Raw genomic sequence first — 17983 nt, forward strand, 5'->3', positions numbered from 1 at the left:
AACTCACATTACAGGTGGTGGGTACTTTTTGTGACACAAAAGTCAGAACAAAACTCATTGTCCCAGGTAGTCAGTGAATCTAACAACTGCAACCAGTGTAGTTTTACATGCAGACATTATACTGAATTACCCAAATAGCTGACTGTGGTCTCTGCGGTTACTTGCTAGCATGTGTCATTAATTTCTTCAGGCTTTTGATGAATGACTCCCTCACACACTTCACCTTCTTTGCTGCCGGGCCTGGCTGGCCTGTTTTCTTCACACCACATAAGCAGCGAGTTTCACAGAATGTGTTGTTTTTGAATGTTTTGTATGTTGAAGTACTTACCTGAGATATGGTACAAAAATGTCACTGAATCATCACAGCAAATCTGAGGACACAAAAATGCATGCATTGCTGTTCATTCTGCCATCATGTCACAGTGCGTATTGTGAACCAAAGCTTGGTGGTGGGGTACTCTATACTCTGGTATATCTCATTTTTGTGCTTGACATGCAGTTTTCACACAGTCATCTTCTGAAACTGTGGACAGGCTTACGAGTAACCCTGTATTATGCCAATATTTGCAGTTCAGACAATCTCACAGATATAAACAGTTTGGTAAGTAAACAGGTTTGCTCTGACAAGAACACTGCAGACTAGGAGCTAAGGAGATACTGTAGCTCCAGGTTGTGTAAACATTGCCAATTTGTTGATATCAAATGAGGAAGTGATACTTTGTGGTCATAACAAGAACCTTCTTTAAATGACACATGAAAACATTAGCACATGAAGAGCCACTTTGACATGAAGAGCCACTTTGAGGCAGATTACCATGGCTGTGTGCACTCAGAAAGTAAAGAAATGTAGGTGAGCATGAAACTGACTAAGGTTAAGTCGAATATCATAGGTTTACTTTCATATAGAGTAGAAAACTGAGTAATATTTGTATCATAGCTAGTAAATGACAGATGTTGTCACAAGTGATTATATGTTTCTTAGATTTTGAAATGAACATGCAATGTCTGGAGCGTAGAGGGCATTCACACAACGTATGTTGCACAGCAAGTACATGAACAAAGAGGAAGGTGATTGGAACGGAATGTATTGCGAAGATCATAATAGTATGTTATATGGATTGTCTCAAGGGTGAAACACTGATCTTGAGAATACAAGTGGTTTTTATATGTTGTTCAGTTACTAAATTTAATCAATCCACCTGAGGTGGCTGCCCTCTTTAGAAGTTATGTTTACATGAGAGACATTAATCAGCAGGGAACCTCAGCCAAGGATCCACCTACATCCCTATGAGGCAACAGTAGTGGACACCATCACAATCAGGTGCTTTGTCATAAAGGTGTAGTCGACACATCCCCAAATGAATAAGTACTATTTATGGCTTTATATGATAAAGGATGAACAAGTGTTTTACAATGTAAGTGTTTCACTTGTTTATGAATAATAAGTGCTTTACCTATAATGTCTGTCATTCATTAGAATCTGAATGGATCCATACCGTCATTCAGTTCATCTTGAATTATGGTAGTGCTGGTGACAGTGGGTTCATCTTTGAAATTTATTCATGGAACAGATTAAGGATATGGTTTTAATGTACAAAGTTTATTTGAAACCTGTTGTATATTGAATGTAATATTATTCATTACAATAAATACAAGGCTGTAGGGGAGATAGAGATGATATATTTTGATGGGTTGTATCAAATAAACCACAATGCTAATACTAGATGGTGTTTGTCCTGGAAAGAGGGGTGAGTAATATTTGCACCATAGCTGATAAATGATATAGCTGTTTCTCACAAGTGACTACAATTTCCATACATTATTCATTGGCCTCTAGAAGAAAGATGAGTCAGGTTCGTGGATGTTATTGCCATGGATGAATCACATAAAATGTTTTGCACATTGGAGATAAAAAGAGTTTTTCTCTTCTTGTCATTAGCTTTTAATGTCACACTGATAAAATAATTTGTTCAAGTATTTGCCTGATATTCTTTGTTAAAGGAACAGACACTTAATTACATTGTCCATGATTTGAACCTGCTCTCATTATTGCTGGTCAGCATCACATGGTGCTCTTGATGTGATGGCAGACATACATTTTCTTCACCTCCTCACATGATAAAGGATTTCTCTTAGTTCTTGTGTTATGATGATGGTTCAGAAAGGCAAGGTAATGTTTGTTGTGTACAGTGAATCCTTTTTATCATGTCTAGAGTTCTTTAGTTCATGGATTTTTGGGTATCACTTAACAAAAGGAGCAGGGAAATACAATTATCAGGAAACATATTCAGTCAGTAGCAGCTTTTGAAGGGAAATTTTGATCAAATTAGAATGCTGGATCAGGGAAATTCTGTGAGTGTGTGATAACTGAGATCTTCATTAAAATAAATATGGCTCATAACTATTTTCATCTTGAATGGTAATTAGGATGAAGTAAAATTCCATGGCATGTAGGTCTCCTATTTTACTGATGCATATATTGGCATGATGAAGGTAAGATATTCAGAAAGAAGAAAATGGAGGACAGAAAATGAAGTAATTTTGGGCATTACATGAAAATGATGACAAGGAGGCTCAGTGTTCCTGCAGAACTGACAGTCCATTGTGCAGCACAATATTTCTGCTGAAAAATTGGAAATATACTATTTGTCTCTACATTAATGAGGGAGTGCAATATACAATCAACACAATTATTCCATTTTAGATTTATGCAGTACTGTTATCAATGTGGAACAGGATACTATTATTTTTCAGGAGTTGTACAGAAGTGACTAATCCATGAATTTCCTTCTGTGCGTGTATTTCTCTCAGTCAATCTTTTCACAGGGTCTAAAGTGTCATCAGAGAGGGAGTTTTCAAAATTCATCACTTTAATGAGACTCTGTAAATTTTTAGGCACAGTATGTGAATGACAATGGCCTTGGAGGAATTATGTTTTGGGCTATTGACAATGATGATTTCAGAGGCAAGTGTCATGGTCGTCCATACCCACTTATTGAAGCAGGCAAAGAAGCAATGCTCAAAGGAGTCAAGTAAGTATTTCATCTGGAAAGACTCAAACTGTAATATTGATAGTCTTTTGTCTAATATTGATAGTCTTTTCTCTTAATATTTCTTTCCAAATATTGAGCTTGTGTCAGGCATCTCTGCTATGAGTTGTGAGGTGTGTTTTCTGTGGTGTTTCGATAGATAGTTGCAGTTTTGTTTCTGCATTGTGTTGATACACAGACCAAACAGGTACTTCTCTTTGCCTGCTTTATGCATTATGCAATATCAGTGAAAATCGTTAGTTTCTTTCTTGTTACACACAAATACATTTTAAAGTGGAATTTTACATGCTCAGCCTTTAGATTAATCCTAAATTTTCCAGTAACTGTCTTCATGGAATTAAGCAGGTAAAGGTCATACCACTAAGGTATTGCCAATTAGTGATAGTCTGCAACGTCAGTAAAAATTCTGAAAAAAATAGTCTAGAATATGGTGGAGTACTTTTCAAAAGAAAACTCTTGCAAGTCATAAAAAACTAACATTACAAGAAATTTTCAAGGAAAATATTTATTTGCTCCAGCCTGTGGAAAAAGCCTGAAGCACTGGACTGAAAAAACGATAAGAATATTTTCAAAATTTAAAGACTATGCAATACATATATTGCCATGAATGCATAAAAGTATTCTAAGATAAAATACTGTAAGAGGCATGAAACTGTTTCATGTGTGCAATGAACAATGTCATTGCTGATGAATTTGCATTGTGTTGGACCTTTTAGAAACTTCCAATTTGAAAGCTGCTGAGAAATTTCTAAAATTAATTTTGATACAATGGAAACTCCAGATTGGAATATCAACAATGTACGAAAAGACAGATTGCTACTTTTCATAAAAATGACATGTTGAGTTGCAGACAGGCACAATTAAAAGACTTATGCATAAGCCTTTGGACACAAGGCTTCATCAGAAAAAGAAAGAAAAACACACACCATTCATTCACACAAGCAAATACAATTCAAACACACATGAACACCTACTCCCTGCAGCTTGGACCAGAATGCAACAGTCTCGTGGAATTGTAGTGGCAGTCTGCCAGAGTTGGCTGTCATATGTGCATGAGGTGTGCTTGCTTGTATGAATGAATGGTGTGTGTTTCTCTTTCTTTTTCTGGTGAAGTCTGTGGCCAAAACCTTATGTGTAAGTGTCTTTTAATTTTACATGTTTGCAATTTAACATGTCATCTTTATGGAAAGTAGCAATATATCTTTTCCTACATTCTTAAAATTAATTTTGGTAAGATCTGAAATACCATTATTCTATCATGTCACCTTTAAACATGATTTATTTATGAGAGACTCTGTGTATGGAAATTCGTGGGGGCTTGCATCCCACCACAAGTATTTTTGTTCTGAGGACTCACCTTAATAGATCCTTACCTCGTGAAAACATTATATTTGTAGCTGTTACAGATTCTTCATCACAGCATACTTATACTTTCCCCAAAGTCTGATATACACTATATGAAAGTATCTGCAGATCTGCAGGTACTTTCAGGCTGCCATTTCCCTTGGAGTTGTACTAAATATATTTGTTCATAAGGTTTTTGTGAACCCAAGTTTCATCCAAATAAACCATGGGGCTATCGTCCTCCACGTGCAAAATAATGCATATTCCTCAAAAATGTAGCTCCCAAGGTGGCACTATGCCTTCATCCCATAAGAAATTTGCATCCATTTTCAATTTTTCTGAAGTTAAAACCAATACTTTTATAAGGCAAAGGATGGACATACCCAATTTTGTGTTGTAGTTGGGCATGGACTCTTAAGTGGCTGGAGGATACTTCCCTCTATTATAGTATTCTAACACAGTCCTGTGGACCAGTTTTTTTTTATTATTAAAGTCATCCTTCTGAGTAAATGAGCTTCCCCATTTATATCCACTTCATAGTAAATAGAAGACAGCACTACCACCTACAACCTCTGAAAAAGGGACAAAACAGGGCAAGGCGTAAGGGGCCAACACATGCAGCTGTGAGTGTCTGGTTACATGACAGTGACTACTGTGTGATATTTGGTTTAACAATATGTGTTGATAGGCATAGCAAAACATGGCGCATAACCAGTACTCCAGCAGTCACGGAGTGGCACTGCTGCATTCTGGTAGCAGACAGATGAAATGGGGCAAGTTGAGCAAGGAAGACATGGTGAACAAATGTTATTCGAACTTTTGGTATCTCTTATTATTATCAAGTGAACTACCAACGGATTGAGAGTAACCCAAGTAGATGCAGTAATAATTCTGATGGAACAGGGTCAGTTTCAAAATGTCTTCCTTACATTATGGCCTTCTGTTTCAATTTCCGTAACTACCACTAGTCATTTGCTGCTGGAGTATTGGTTATTCTTGTGATTTTCTGCCACTGTTAATAAATATTGTTAAACCAAATATTGCACTAGGCTATTGAATGGTCACATAACATTCTACTTTAAAAACTTTTTTTCTATGGAGAAACAAGTTGACATTCTCAGTTGATACTGACTCCTGCATGGAACATAAGATGAGCAGTTTTTTTCCCTCCATCTGTGCTCCATGGAGACAATTCCAAATATCTGCTCATACATTAGAGCAAATGCTCAAGAAGGATCACCCAATATGGCATCTTAAAAAGCATTCTTTATTTATTTTATTACTAGTTATAGATTTCATAGTAACTCCATATTTAGTAGTACTGAAATTAGGGTCTCCATAATTTATCATGTTCCTATTGTATTTTTTTTTTTTTTAGCCGTAAATAGCATAGTCTTTGTTTAGGGATTGTTATGCATCACTATAAAATTAATTAAAAGATATTTCATTAAAATCATCCTCGTCTGTGCACTAACATATCCATATTCTGATAAGGAAGTTGAAGCCTTCTGCAAAGAGTTATAGCAACTGATAAATCTCAGTGAACTCCGATACAAGTGACTGCTGAATCAAAAGATACAGAGAAAATAAATGGATATAGAGCTAGAAGAAAGATAAATTTAGCAGTAAGTTCAGCACGTTAGAAAATTGTGGTTGTACCAATGCAGATGAAGGAACAGTTATGTAACAGAACTGACTAGCCAAACAGCACAAGATGTTACATAAATAAAGAAGGCAAATAATGAGAAAATCCAAAATAAAACAAAGCAACCATTAAAGACAAGGTGAGAATTTCAAGCAAATGATAATACAAGTATGATAGTATATGTTAAGTTAAATAAAACTGTTTGATATGTTTTGAAGGACATGTGCAAAAATTAAAAACTGGCAAGAATAATGATGCTTGAGATTCAAATTTTATCACTATTTAATATCTTTGGTGTCTATAAATGTTGCTCTCCGCATGTTCTCAAGGCAATTGTTAGAAGTACTGTGTTGATAACCTACAGTTCATGCATTTATGATATCATTTTGACGTTGCATGCTATATCAAAGATGAAAAGAGCTGTCTATTGACTTTGGTGATCATTTCGTTCACAACATGTGATGCGAACATGTCGTTCAAACCAATAACATTTACCTCAAGTATAGAGGACTGGAAGTAATGCTTTTTCTTTGCTGCAGGATATGTTAACCTTGAAATTTCATTGTTTGTAAATGTGTGAAGGCCCACATTCAAGTCGACTGGACTGTGGATAAGGAAGAGATTAAAGCGTTGGCAAGAATTATCTCCGAAACTTACGGAGAAAGTTCTACTATCTGTTATTTCATAATATACCTTCATAACCTCAACAATTGAGATGACTTACTGATTTACATGTAAAGAAAAAGCTGAAGTCAACCAGCCTTGAGTTGAATAATGTATATGTTCAAATGTTCATCAAGATGTCTCAACAAGATATGTTTCTGAAAACTAGTTTCAAGAGTTGGTCTGTAATTAGAAAGGGTGGTAGCCTTTCTAGCAGATGAATTAAAGGAGCAGCTCATTTATATTATGACCAGTAAATAGATGCTGTTTCAAAACAATGATATACTGACATTCTCTCAAAAAATGCATTGGTATAGGTAAAATTTGTTGTAGTAAAATGGCAAAAGATGTTATACTGGTGATTAAAGATGTACGTTAAATAAACATGTTTGTTTGGAAAAGAAGTGTTCTAAAAGAACTAGATTTTCAATTGTCTTTTATACTTTGTTGTTGGCTGAGACTAAGCTACCTTTTAATTCATTTGCAAATGCATTAGTCTTTTCTGTTCTTCTTATTCTGACTGTTCCTTTGTGTTACCAGATGATCAATGTGTTTTGAATATTTATTCTAATTCATATTTCATGCTTAATTTGAAATTAATGACAATGACAACTCACTCCTGAGAGAGAGAGAGAGAGAGAGAGAGAGAGAGAGAGAGAGAGAACTCCTATGTGTACATTACATCGGATATTACAGAACATACTTCTGGTAATTAATAAAGAAGCCCCAGAAATGTTTTACAAATGTGAAAGGGGAAAAAAATATTTTTTGATCTGGCAAGATGCAGATCAGCTTCTTAGCTACTTTGTTTTTATTTTGATACTCCACAGTGATAACCATTATATGGATGCATTGTGTCTTCTTTTGGACATGGTTGAAAGAACAGATGCCACACATTCATATAATTGATTCACCTAGATGGACAATTGATCCGCCTTTCTTCACTACACGTGCACAAGTGCATCCGACTTCCTACAGGAATAGAGAAAATGGACAGGGACTGCTGATAAGTGGCACTAGGTGGGAATGTGGGTTGGCTGTGAGGTGTGCTGAGATAGTCCACACAGTTGCAATAACAGTGTGTCCTGGGTGGTGCAGTGGTTAACCCACCTAACTAGAAATCAGGAGATCCTGGTTTTGAATCCTGGTCTTGTACACATTTTCACCCATCACCACTGATTCCACATAATGACCTGAGGCAGCTGATATCAGTAATCCCTTTCTTTTCCTTTTTCTCCCTCTCCACCTTAAATTTACATGTAATGTGACCATTGCACCACACATATAAGCGAAATTTTGGACTTTTTGTGGTAATTTTGACCTTATGAAGCTTTTAACCATCGATACATCATTACATGACATTTAATTATAACAAATTGTATCAAGAGTGACATATTTTTATCGATCTTCTCTATACCATTGCACTGAAATGGCATATTTTGGTAACAAGTAAGTTGCTATACAACATTACGGAATCCAGCATGCCATATGGTGTTTTCAAAGCATCCTGCATTGAACACTGATGAAAGTCAATAGCAGTTGCTGCAGTCTTTGAGAACTGTATGCGACGTCAAAATGACATCACATTTGCATGAAGTCTTGTGAACTGAACATCACCAGTTTTGTGTTTTCTCTGTGCAGTGAGTTATGAATAAAGCTGTTCTGTAATAAATTACATGTCATGCCTGTGTTCTCATTCCAGATCCCAACAGATTACAGGCCCAGGTTACATGATCGTGAAAAGCGTCAGTTTTTGATTAGATAAAAACTTAAATTTATAAGGTAAAAGGTGCCAAAATTGGTTCATTGAGGACTAATTCACACTGGCCATCAGATCACATAATCTAAAACATCCTACAATGCATTTCAAATGGAAAAAACTTACACAGGTCATCAATACCACTTCATGTCAGTATTTCTTGGGAAGAAAGTTTTGACTGTAACACTGGTGGGGAGAACTGCCAAAATCAGAAGCAAACTGATTTTCCTTGCATTCACTCATTGTGTAGTACATTATTTTGTGCTTGTATGTCTTAATCTTTATTCTACAAGTTTCTCTGTTTTCCTGAGAAATTGCAAATATTGCATGACAGATGGCAGATGTTTGTTTCCCCATTGGATGGGCTTCCATAAGCAAAGACAGAAATCTGAGGTGAAACATGATTTATTTTTTCCAATAAGAGAACAGAGATGATACATACACTGTATATACACTGAAAAGCCAAAGAAACTGGTATACCTGCCTAATATCGTGTAGGGCCCCAGCGACCATGCAGAAGTGCCGCAACACGATGTGGCATGGACTCGACTAATGTCTTAAGTAGTGCTGGAGGGAATTGACAGCATGAATCATTCAGGGCTGTCCATAAATTCACAAGAATATGAGGGGGTGGCAATCTCTCCTGAACAGCACGTTGCAAGGCATCCCAGATATACTCACTAACGTTCATGTCTGAGGAGTTTGGTGGCCAGTGGAGGTGTTTAAACTCAGTAGAACATTCCTGGAGCCACTCTGTAGCAATTATGGACATGTGGGGTGTTACATTATCCTGCTGGAATTGCCCAAGTCTGTCAGAATGCACAATGGACACAAATGAATGCAGGTGATCAGAGAGGATCCTTCGTACATGTCACCTATCAGAGTGGTATCTAGTGGTATCAGAGGTCCCATATCACTCCATATGCACATGTCCCTGGACACAAATGAATGCAGGTGATCAGAGAGGATCCTTCGTACATGTCACCTATCAGAGTGGTATCTAGTGGTATCAGAGGTCCCATATCACTCCATATGCACATGTCCCACACCATTACAGAGCCTCCATCAGCTTGAACAGTCCCTTTGGCTCTGAAAACCCAAATCAATGATGTTTCATTGAATGGTTCTCACACTGACACTTGTTGATGGCCCAGCATTGAAATCTGCAGCAATTTATGGAAGGGTTGAACTTTTGTCATGTTGAACAATTCTCTTCAGTCATCATTGGTCCTGTTCTTGCAGGATCTTTTTCCTGGTGCATTGATGTCTGAGATTTGATGTTTCACCGGATTCCTGATATTCACGGCACACTTGTGAAATGGTCATATGGGAAAATCCCCACTTCCTCGCTGCCTTGGAGATGATGTGTCCTATCGCTTGTGCACTGACTATAACACCACATTCAGACTCACTTAAATCTTGATAACCTGTCATTTTAGCAGCAGTAACTGATCTAACAACTGCGCGAGATACTTGTTGTCGTATATAGGCATTGCCGACCACAGCACCGTATTCCGCCTGTTTACATATTTCTGCATTTGAATACGCATGCCTGTACCAGTTTCTTTGGCACTTCAGTGTGAATAAGAACATAAATGGAAATGTCCACTTCTCAGCAATTTACCGTACAGAATTGATCAAGAACATAAGTTATGAAGATAAAATCCATTGTCGTTTCCTCAACTCTGATACTATACTCTGACTTTTTGTGTCACAGATGGCAGCCCAACTCATAACTTCACTTTCACCTTTCGGTACTGGTCTAAGCAGATTGATGTTATGTGATGGTTAGTGTGTATACTCTCTGAAATTGACCTGACATGACAGTCTAGTGTGAATCACCCTTAACAAAACGAATACCTTATGGTGCATATGACTGCTGCACAACAACTAGAAATGCTGTCATGTGACAATTATGACACATGGAGAATACAATATGAAGCGCCACTCATCAAAGACAACACGTATCTGGAGATGCATACTGCAACCTGCTGTGGCTGGTGAAGCTGAAGTGCTTTCCACTACAGAAGCTGCATACAAAACGTGGATTGCAGCAGAGAGAAATCAAAAAGCACACCTAATTTTATCCATCAATCTGACCGAGCTGAAGCAAGTAAAGAACTGCACTACATCATGTAAGGTGTGGCTTAAACTAGAAACAATGTATATGGCCAAAGGATCTGCTTGCATAACAACACTGCTTAAACGCCTCGTGTTTCACAAAATGCAAGCTATTGATGATGTTACACAGCATCTTACTGGATTCTTCTATGCTGTGGACAACTTACAAGCAATGGGAGTTGACATAAATGGTGATCTGTTGACAAAACTGCTGTTTCACAGTCTTCCAGATAGCTAAGCTATGACAATTTTGGATATGCTATTGAACCCTGTGATAATCTACTAGATGTCAAGACACTAAATGTAAAAACTGCAGAAAAACACAATGCAAGGATTCAGTATGACAATGAAAGTGTGAGTGGCACAATGTTTTTCTGAACAGGATAAACGTTTCATGAACAAGACAAAAAGTGCTGTGAATGACAGTGGCAAATTAGAACAAATATCAAAACAAAAAAAGAAGGGAAATATCTGTGTATAAATGCACTTTTGTAAAAAGAAGGACCACAAATATGATGAGTGTTTTTTCAAGGAAGAAACTAATTCTGGAAGCTGCAAACATAGTCAGCAAACCTCACTGCTGTTTCTCTGTGAATGAACTGGCATCTAAGTTTTGTGTCTCCAACATTTTTTGGTGCATGGACAATGGTTACACATCACACATGTGCAACTATCCAAAAATGGTCACACATTTGACAGAAACGTAAGAGAATTTATGCTCACTGACAACAGAGCTATGCAAGTAAGTGAAGCTGCCATATGCATCACAACTGCAGCCAGTGGCACCAACTTCATGATGCTAGAAAACACTATATACACGCCAATGTTCAGAAGCAATCTGGCTCATTGGCAAAGGTTGTAAACAACAGCCTCACAGAGGCATTTGAGAAAACTCTTGCAGTTATATGAGATGCTAATGGTAAAGTCAAAGTGGTTGCATACGGTGTTGGTAACCTGTTTTATTTACAACAATATGGTCCTAAGATGTGTGTCGTTGCCAAGACAAAAGCTGCAAAATGTGATATGCAAATGTGGCATGCTCAATGAGGCCACTTGAAGTAGTGATATATGATCAAAAATGGGTATGTGACAGGACTGCAATTCAGTAATTTTTGAGAACAGGTCTCTCTGCACCTGTCGGTGCATGCAATGAAAATATATCAGTAAGTCATCTCAATTGTGGAGGTTATGAAGGTATATTATGAAAAACAGATAGTAGAACTTTTTCCATAATTTTTGAAGTTAATTCCTGCCAACACTTTAATCTCTTCCTTATCCACAGTCCAGTCGACTTGAATGTAGGACTTCACACATTTACAAACAATGAAACTTCAAGGTTAATATATCCTGCAGCAAAGAAAAAGCATAACCTCCGGTTCTCTATACTTGAGGTGAGTGTTATTGGTTTGAATGACATGTTCACCTCACATGTTGTGAACGAAATGATCACTAAAGTCAATAGACAGCTCTTTTCATCTTTCATATTGTTATAACTTCAAGTTGAACTAACACATTTCAAGGAAGACGCAATACATGAAAGTCACAGGTAAATACACTTTAACAGTCAAATCATAACTGTATTTACAAATCTTTAACATATTGCAGCGTGTCAGCAACTGTGAAATGTACAGCAAATAAACATTTTTTTTTTTTTTTTTTTTTTTTCAGCCTTCAGTTGCAAGGTAATTTTAATCGTTTACCTAGGTTTCGATTCCAGTAATGGAATCTTCTTCAGAACAAAAAATTAAATTATTTTGTGAGCCAAACACTGGCCGTGTCACAGAGTAAAAATTAAAACATGAAAGACGCATAATCATAAAATTATGTCAGTCAAAATTAAAACCATTAAGGCGAATGTAGACGGAGCTACGCCGGCCAAAAATCAGGACGACACGTAAGCGGCTCGAGCCGCTTACGTGTCGTCCTGATTTTTGGCCGGCGTAGCTCCGTCTACATTCGCCTTAATGGTTTTAATTTTGACTGACATAATTTTATGATTATGCGTCTTTAATGTTTTAATTTTTACTCTGTGACATGGCCAGTGTTTGGCTCACAAAATAATTTAATTTTTTGTTCTGAAGAAGATTCCATTACTGGAATCGAAACCTAGGTAAACGATTAAAATTACCTTGCAACTGAAGGCTGAAAAAAAAAAAAAAAAATTGTTTATTAAATCATAACTGAGTCCAAGTCTAGTGGCCGCTGGCTGGCTCGCCACTTAGGTGGTGCTGCTGCTGCTGCATGGCTGGCAGACAGCGCTGCATGTAGAGGATGCGCGTAACTGCGCGGCGGCACTTTGAAAGATCGGCAAGTCACAACACTTTTCCCCCCTTTGAATTTTTTGCACAGGTCTTGATGGAGATGGCCTGTAGATTGCTAATGTCCATAGGTGTTGTTTGACTGGCCATAAAGTCTCGAGGAGGAGGCTTCCCATACGGATGGAAGTGTCCCCGATGATAACGGGTCGAGATGACAGGAGATGTGGAGGTTGAATCTGCTGGGGCCCCATGCACCAATCTGCCCATTGCGGCAAGTCCGGTTGTTAAAACAGGAGACATGGGCGATGTGTCCGCGTCTGTAGGAGAAGGAGGCGAGTAGAGTTGCTCCGACAGATGATGGTCATCTGGTTCCTGCATGGGCACGTCTCCTGGTGGTGTCAGTTCTTGTGCTGGCACCGATATGATGGTGAGAGGACTGCGTTGTGAGTAATGAGAGACTCCAGTATCCCAAGCTTCAGGTAGAGCCGAAGGTGGTGTAGCAGCATCCGGAACAGGCGTTGCCAGCACACGAGGCCAAAGATGGTCTGAATGATGCACTGCAACACCCGTGTCCATCTGGATTTCATACAGGCATCAGCCACGGTGCATTAAGATGTGGCCAGGACTCCATTTTGGCCGCCTGCCATATCCCAGTACCCGTACAAGGTCATTGGCGGTGAACCGGCCAAGCGAAGGCACCCGCGGCTGTGAGGTGGAAGGCCGTGGAAGATGAAGTAGCGTGCGGGGCTGTCAGCCATCTAAGAGCTCAGCCGGGCTGTGGTCGCCCATGAGGGTGAAACGGTAAGAAGCCAGAAATTGGAGAAGCGCATCATCAGCAGCAGAAGAAGTCAGGAGTTTCCTCATCTGAGCCTTAAATGTGCAGACCAGTCGTTCAGACTCACCGTTTGACTGTGGATGGAACGGAGGGACCGTGACATTCATGACGCCGTGACGGGCACAAAAATCTGCAAAATCAGAAGAGGCAAATTGCGGACCATTATCAGTAACAAGAGTAGAGGGAAGGCCTTCCAAAGAGAAAATGTGAGCTAGAGCATTGGTGGTGGCCGCGGTGGTAGGCGACATGCAATGGACAATCAAAGGAAAGTTAGAGTAGGCGTCAATAACGAGAAGCCAATAAGTACCTAGAATAGGTCCCGCAAAGTCAGCATGAATATGCTCCCAGAGCTTCTCAGGTGAAGGCCACGGTGACAAAGATGACTTCGGGGCGGCGGCCTGTGACGCACAAGGGCCGCAGGCAGCGACCATGTGTGCAATTTCAGAGTCGATGCCGGGCCAGTGCACATGACAGCACACCAGAGATTTTGTTCGAGAGACATCCCAGTGCCCTTGGTGAAGGAGGCACAAGACCGAAGCACGCAAAGACGCAGGTACCACAACTCACGGCGAAGCATTTTCAGTGGAAAGGAGGATAACACCATCCCTAGCCGTGAGGTGGTAACGCAAAGTGTAGTAGTTCCACAACGGATAAGAAGTCTTAGTGGATGGATGATCTGGCCAACCCTTCTGAATGCAGCGTAAAACCCAGGAGAGGGTAGGGTCAGAACCCGTAGCAGCCGCCAGCTGGTCCCTGGTGATGGGGAACCCATCCACAACCCACTGCTCGGCAACATCCAGGTGGAAACACAAAAGTTCGTCCCTATCTAATGCCAGATCAGGACCCATGGGAAGGCGAGACAGTGCATCAGCATTTGCATGTTGAGCCGTCGGCCGGAAATGAATCTCATAATTGAAACGAGATAAAGAGCCCAACGCTGGAGACGGTGTGCAGCCTTGTCAGGAAGTGACGTTGATGGATGAAACAAGGAAACAAGTGGTTTGTGATCCGGAACAAGATGAAATTTGGATCCATAGAGAAAAACACCAAACTTATGAAGAGCATAAATAATGGCCAAAGCTTCTTTTTCAATTTGAGAATACTTTTGTTGGGCATCCATGACCGTTTTGGAGGCATAAGCAATGGGTTGTTCAGAACCGTCAGAAAATGGTGCGCAAGGACTGCACCGACCCCATATTGAGAGGCATCCATGGCAAGAACAAGATGTTGGCCAGGTCGATAAGTAGCAAGGCACGGGGCCTGCTTCAGCATAGTCTTCAATTTCTGGAAAGCTGCATCGCATGACGCGGACCAGTGAAAAGGCACGTTTCTATGCAACAGGCAATGCAACGGCTGAGCCACCAAAGCAGCAGATGGTAAAAACTTGTGATAGTATGCTATTTTCCCAAAGAAGGCCTGCAGTTCCTTAACAGATGTAGGGCGAGGAAGGGCATCGATCGCAGCGACAGTTTGCTGAATAGGATGAATACCATCCTGAGAGAGTTGCAACCACAAGTACGTGATAGATGCCTGAAAAAAGTTTGATTTCTGAAGATTACACTTAAGACCGGCAGTCTGTAAGACATGAAAAAGTGTGCGGAGATTTTGATGATGTTCGTCAGTGGTGGAGCCAGTGACAACAATGTCGTCCTGGTAATTTATACACCCAGGGACAGTGAGCAATAATTGTTCCAAGAATCGCTGAAAGAGAGCAGGGGTGCTGGCAACCCTGAATGGCAATCGTTGGTATTGATAGAGGACGAAAGGCGTGTTAAGGGCCAGAAACTGCCGGGAAGCAGCGTCGAGAGGAAGTTGATGATAAGCTTCTGACAGGTCAAGTTTAGAAAAATACTGGCCTCCAGCAAGTTTAGTGAACAATTCTTCAGGTAAGTGTCGATAAGGCATTGAGCATTTACAGTGGCTTTGAAATCGCCACAGAGACGAATATCACCATTTGGCTTAGCAACGACGACGACAGGAGAGGACCACTCACTGGAAGTGACAGGAAGCAAGACCCCTGAAGCAGTGAGACAATCCAGCTCCTGTTTGACCTGATCACGAAGGGCCACAGGAATGGGCCAACCTGAAAAACCTTAGGCCGAGCAGTGGGTTTGAGTGTGACATGAGCTTCAAAGTCGTTTGCACGACTTAACCCAGGAGAAAAAAGGGACGAAAATGTCGTCGACAAGGAATCCAATTGAGCATAAGGAATAGCATCAGAGACGATACTGACAGAGTCCTCTATGGAGAACCCAAAATCGCGAAAGGCATCGAAACCAAAAAGATTCTCCGCGTTGCTATGGTCGACCACAAATATGGGAACAGTGCGAATGACAGATTTGTATGATACCTCAGCATCAAATTGTCCCAAGAGGGAAATCTTCTGTTTATTGTAAGTCCATAATTGCCTAGTGACAGGTGACAGGATTGGAGAACCCAACTGAAGACACGTCTGAAAATTGATGATAGTGGCAGCAGAATCAGTATCCACCTGCATGCAAACATCTTGAGCAAGTATTTGGACAGTGAGGAATAACTTCCCTGAAAGGGAAGAAGTACAATTGACAGACAACACAGAATCAGAATCAGCGTCATGTTCATGAACATCATGTATGCGGTTGGATTTGCAAACGGATGACACATGACCCTTTTTTTTTTGCATTTGTGACACACGGCCCAATGTTGTGGACAGCCTTCTCGTGAATGTTTCGTAAAACACCGCAGACATGAAGGAAGTTGCCGTGGGTTTCGCTGCAGTTTATTAGAAGTTTGTTTACAGTTAGGCCAAGGCTGCGCTTGGGAGTGTACTGCAGCCACGTCAGCCGGCGGAGACACGCCACACGCTTTGTCAACATCACACAGAGGTTGTATTTCCCCGACGTCGCGCCATGGCTCTATTTGCGCTCCAGTGGCGTGAGAAATTTCAAAAGACTGATCGATGGATAGGCCTTCATCTAGAGTCGGATTTGCCAACTGAAGGGCACGTTGCCTAACTTCTTTGTCGGGCACTGATCGGATAATAGCATCCCGTACCATGGAATCAGCGTGGGATTCTTTGTGAACTTCAGTAACAAATTGACACTTTCTACTGAGGCCGTGAAGTTCAGCGGCCTAAGCGCGATTGGATTGATTCGGTTGTTATTGACAACGATAAAAGGCAACACGAGAGGCTACCACATGCGTTTGCTTTTGAAAATAGACGGACAGAAGTGAGCACATTTCAGCAAAGGACAAAGATGCAGGATCTCTCAAAGGAGCCAATTGCAACAACAACCAATACATTTGAGGTGAAATCAATGAAAGGAACAGAGACTTACATGTTTGTTTGTCTGCGACATGAAATGCCGAGAAGTGCAGTCAAAGACGTTTTTTGTAATCAGACCAATCTTCCGCCGTCTCATCTTAAGGAGGAAAAGCAGGTAGGGACAACGACGATGGACGCCCCGCATTTGATGCCGCGACAAAATCACGAATCGCATTTGTGGGAAGCATTTGCTGTTCTATGAGACCTTGCAATAGTTGCTCTAAAGTAGCCATGGAAACATGTGGGTCAACGATGGAAAAGAAAAATCACTACCTTGTCACCAATTGTTATAACTTAAAGTTGAACAAATATATTTCAAGGAAGACGCAATACATGAACGTCACAGATCAAGTAAACAGAGTAAGATGTGTGTACACTTTAACAGTCAAATCATAACTGAGTCCAAGTCTAGCGGCCGCTGGCTGGCTGGTCGCTTAGGTGGCGCTGCTGCTGCATGGCTGGCAGACAGTGCCACATGTAGAGGACACTCGTAACTGCACGGCGGTACTTTGAAAGATCAGCGAGTCACAACAGATATAGCATGCAACGTCAAAATGATATCATAAATGCATGAAGTCTTGTGAACTGTAGGTTATCAACACACTACTACTAACAATTGACTTGAGAACATTTGCAGAGCAACATTTAAAGACACCAAAGATATTAAATAGTGATAAAATTTGAATCTTAATCATCGTTATTCTTGCCAGTTTTTAATTTTTTTCGCATGTCCTTCAAAACATATCACTCTGTTTTTTTTAAATTAGCATGTACTATCATACTTGTATTATCATTTGCTTGAAATTCTCGCCTTGTCTTTAATGGTTTCTTTGTTTTATTTTGGATTTTCTCATCATTTGCCTTCTTTATTTATGTAACATCTTGTGCTGTTTGGCTAATCAGTTTTGTTACATAACTGTTCCTTCATCTGCATCGGTACAACCACAATTTTCTAACATGCTGAACTTATTGCTAAATTTATCTTTCTTCTAGCTCTGTATTCA

At 39.9% G+C, this 17983-nt stretch overlaps 1 protein-coding gene across 1 annotated transcript in view; it reads left to right on the top strand.

The window, feature by feature from the left end:
• Positions 1-17983, top strand: part of LOC126470879 (serine-rich adhesin for platelets) — a 479197-nt gene that overhangs the window by 350332 nt on the left and 110882 nt on the right. The window contains exon 9 of the mRNA XM_050098901.1: positions 2896-3032. Coding sequence (XP_049954858.1) covers positions 2896-3032 — 137 coding nt within the window. The remainder of the gene's footprint in view (positions 1-2895; positions 3033-17983) is intronic.

This window comes from Schistocerca serialis, chromosome 3 (genome assembly GCF_023864345.2).
Source record: "Schistocerca serialis cubense isolate TAMUIC-IGC-003099 chromosome 3, iqSchSeri2.2, whole genome shotgun sequence".
NCBI classification, from domain to species: Eukaryota; Metazoa; Arthropoda; class Insecta; order Orthoptera; family Acrididae; genus Schistocerca; species Schistocerca serialis.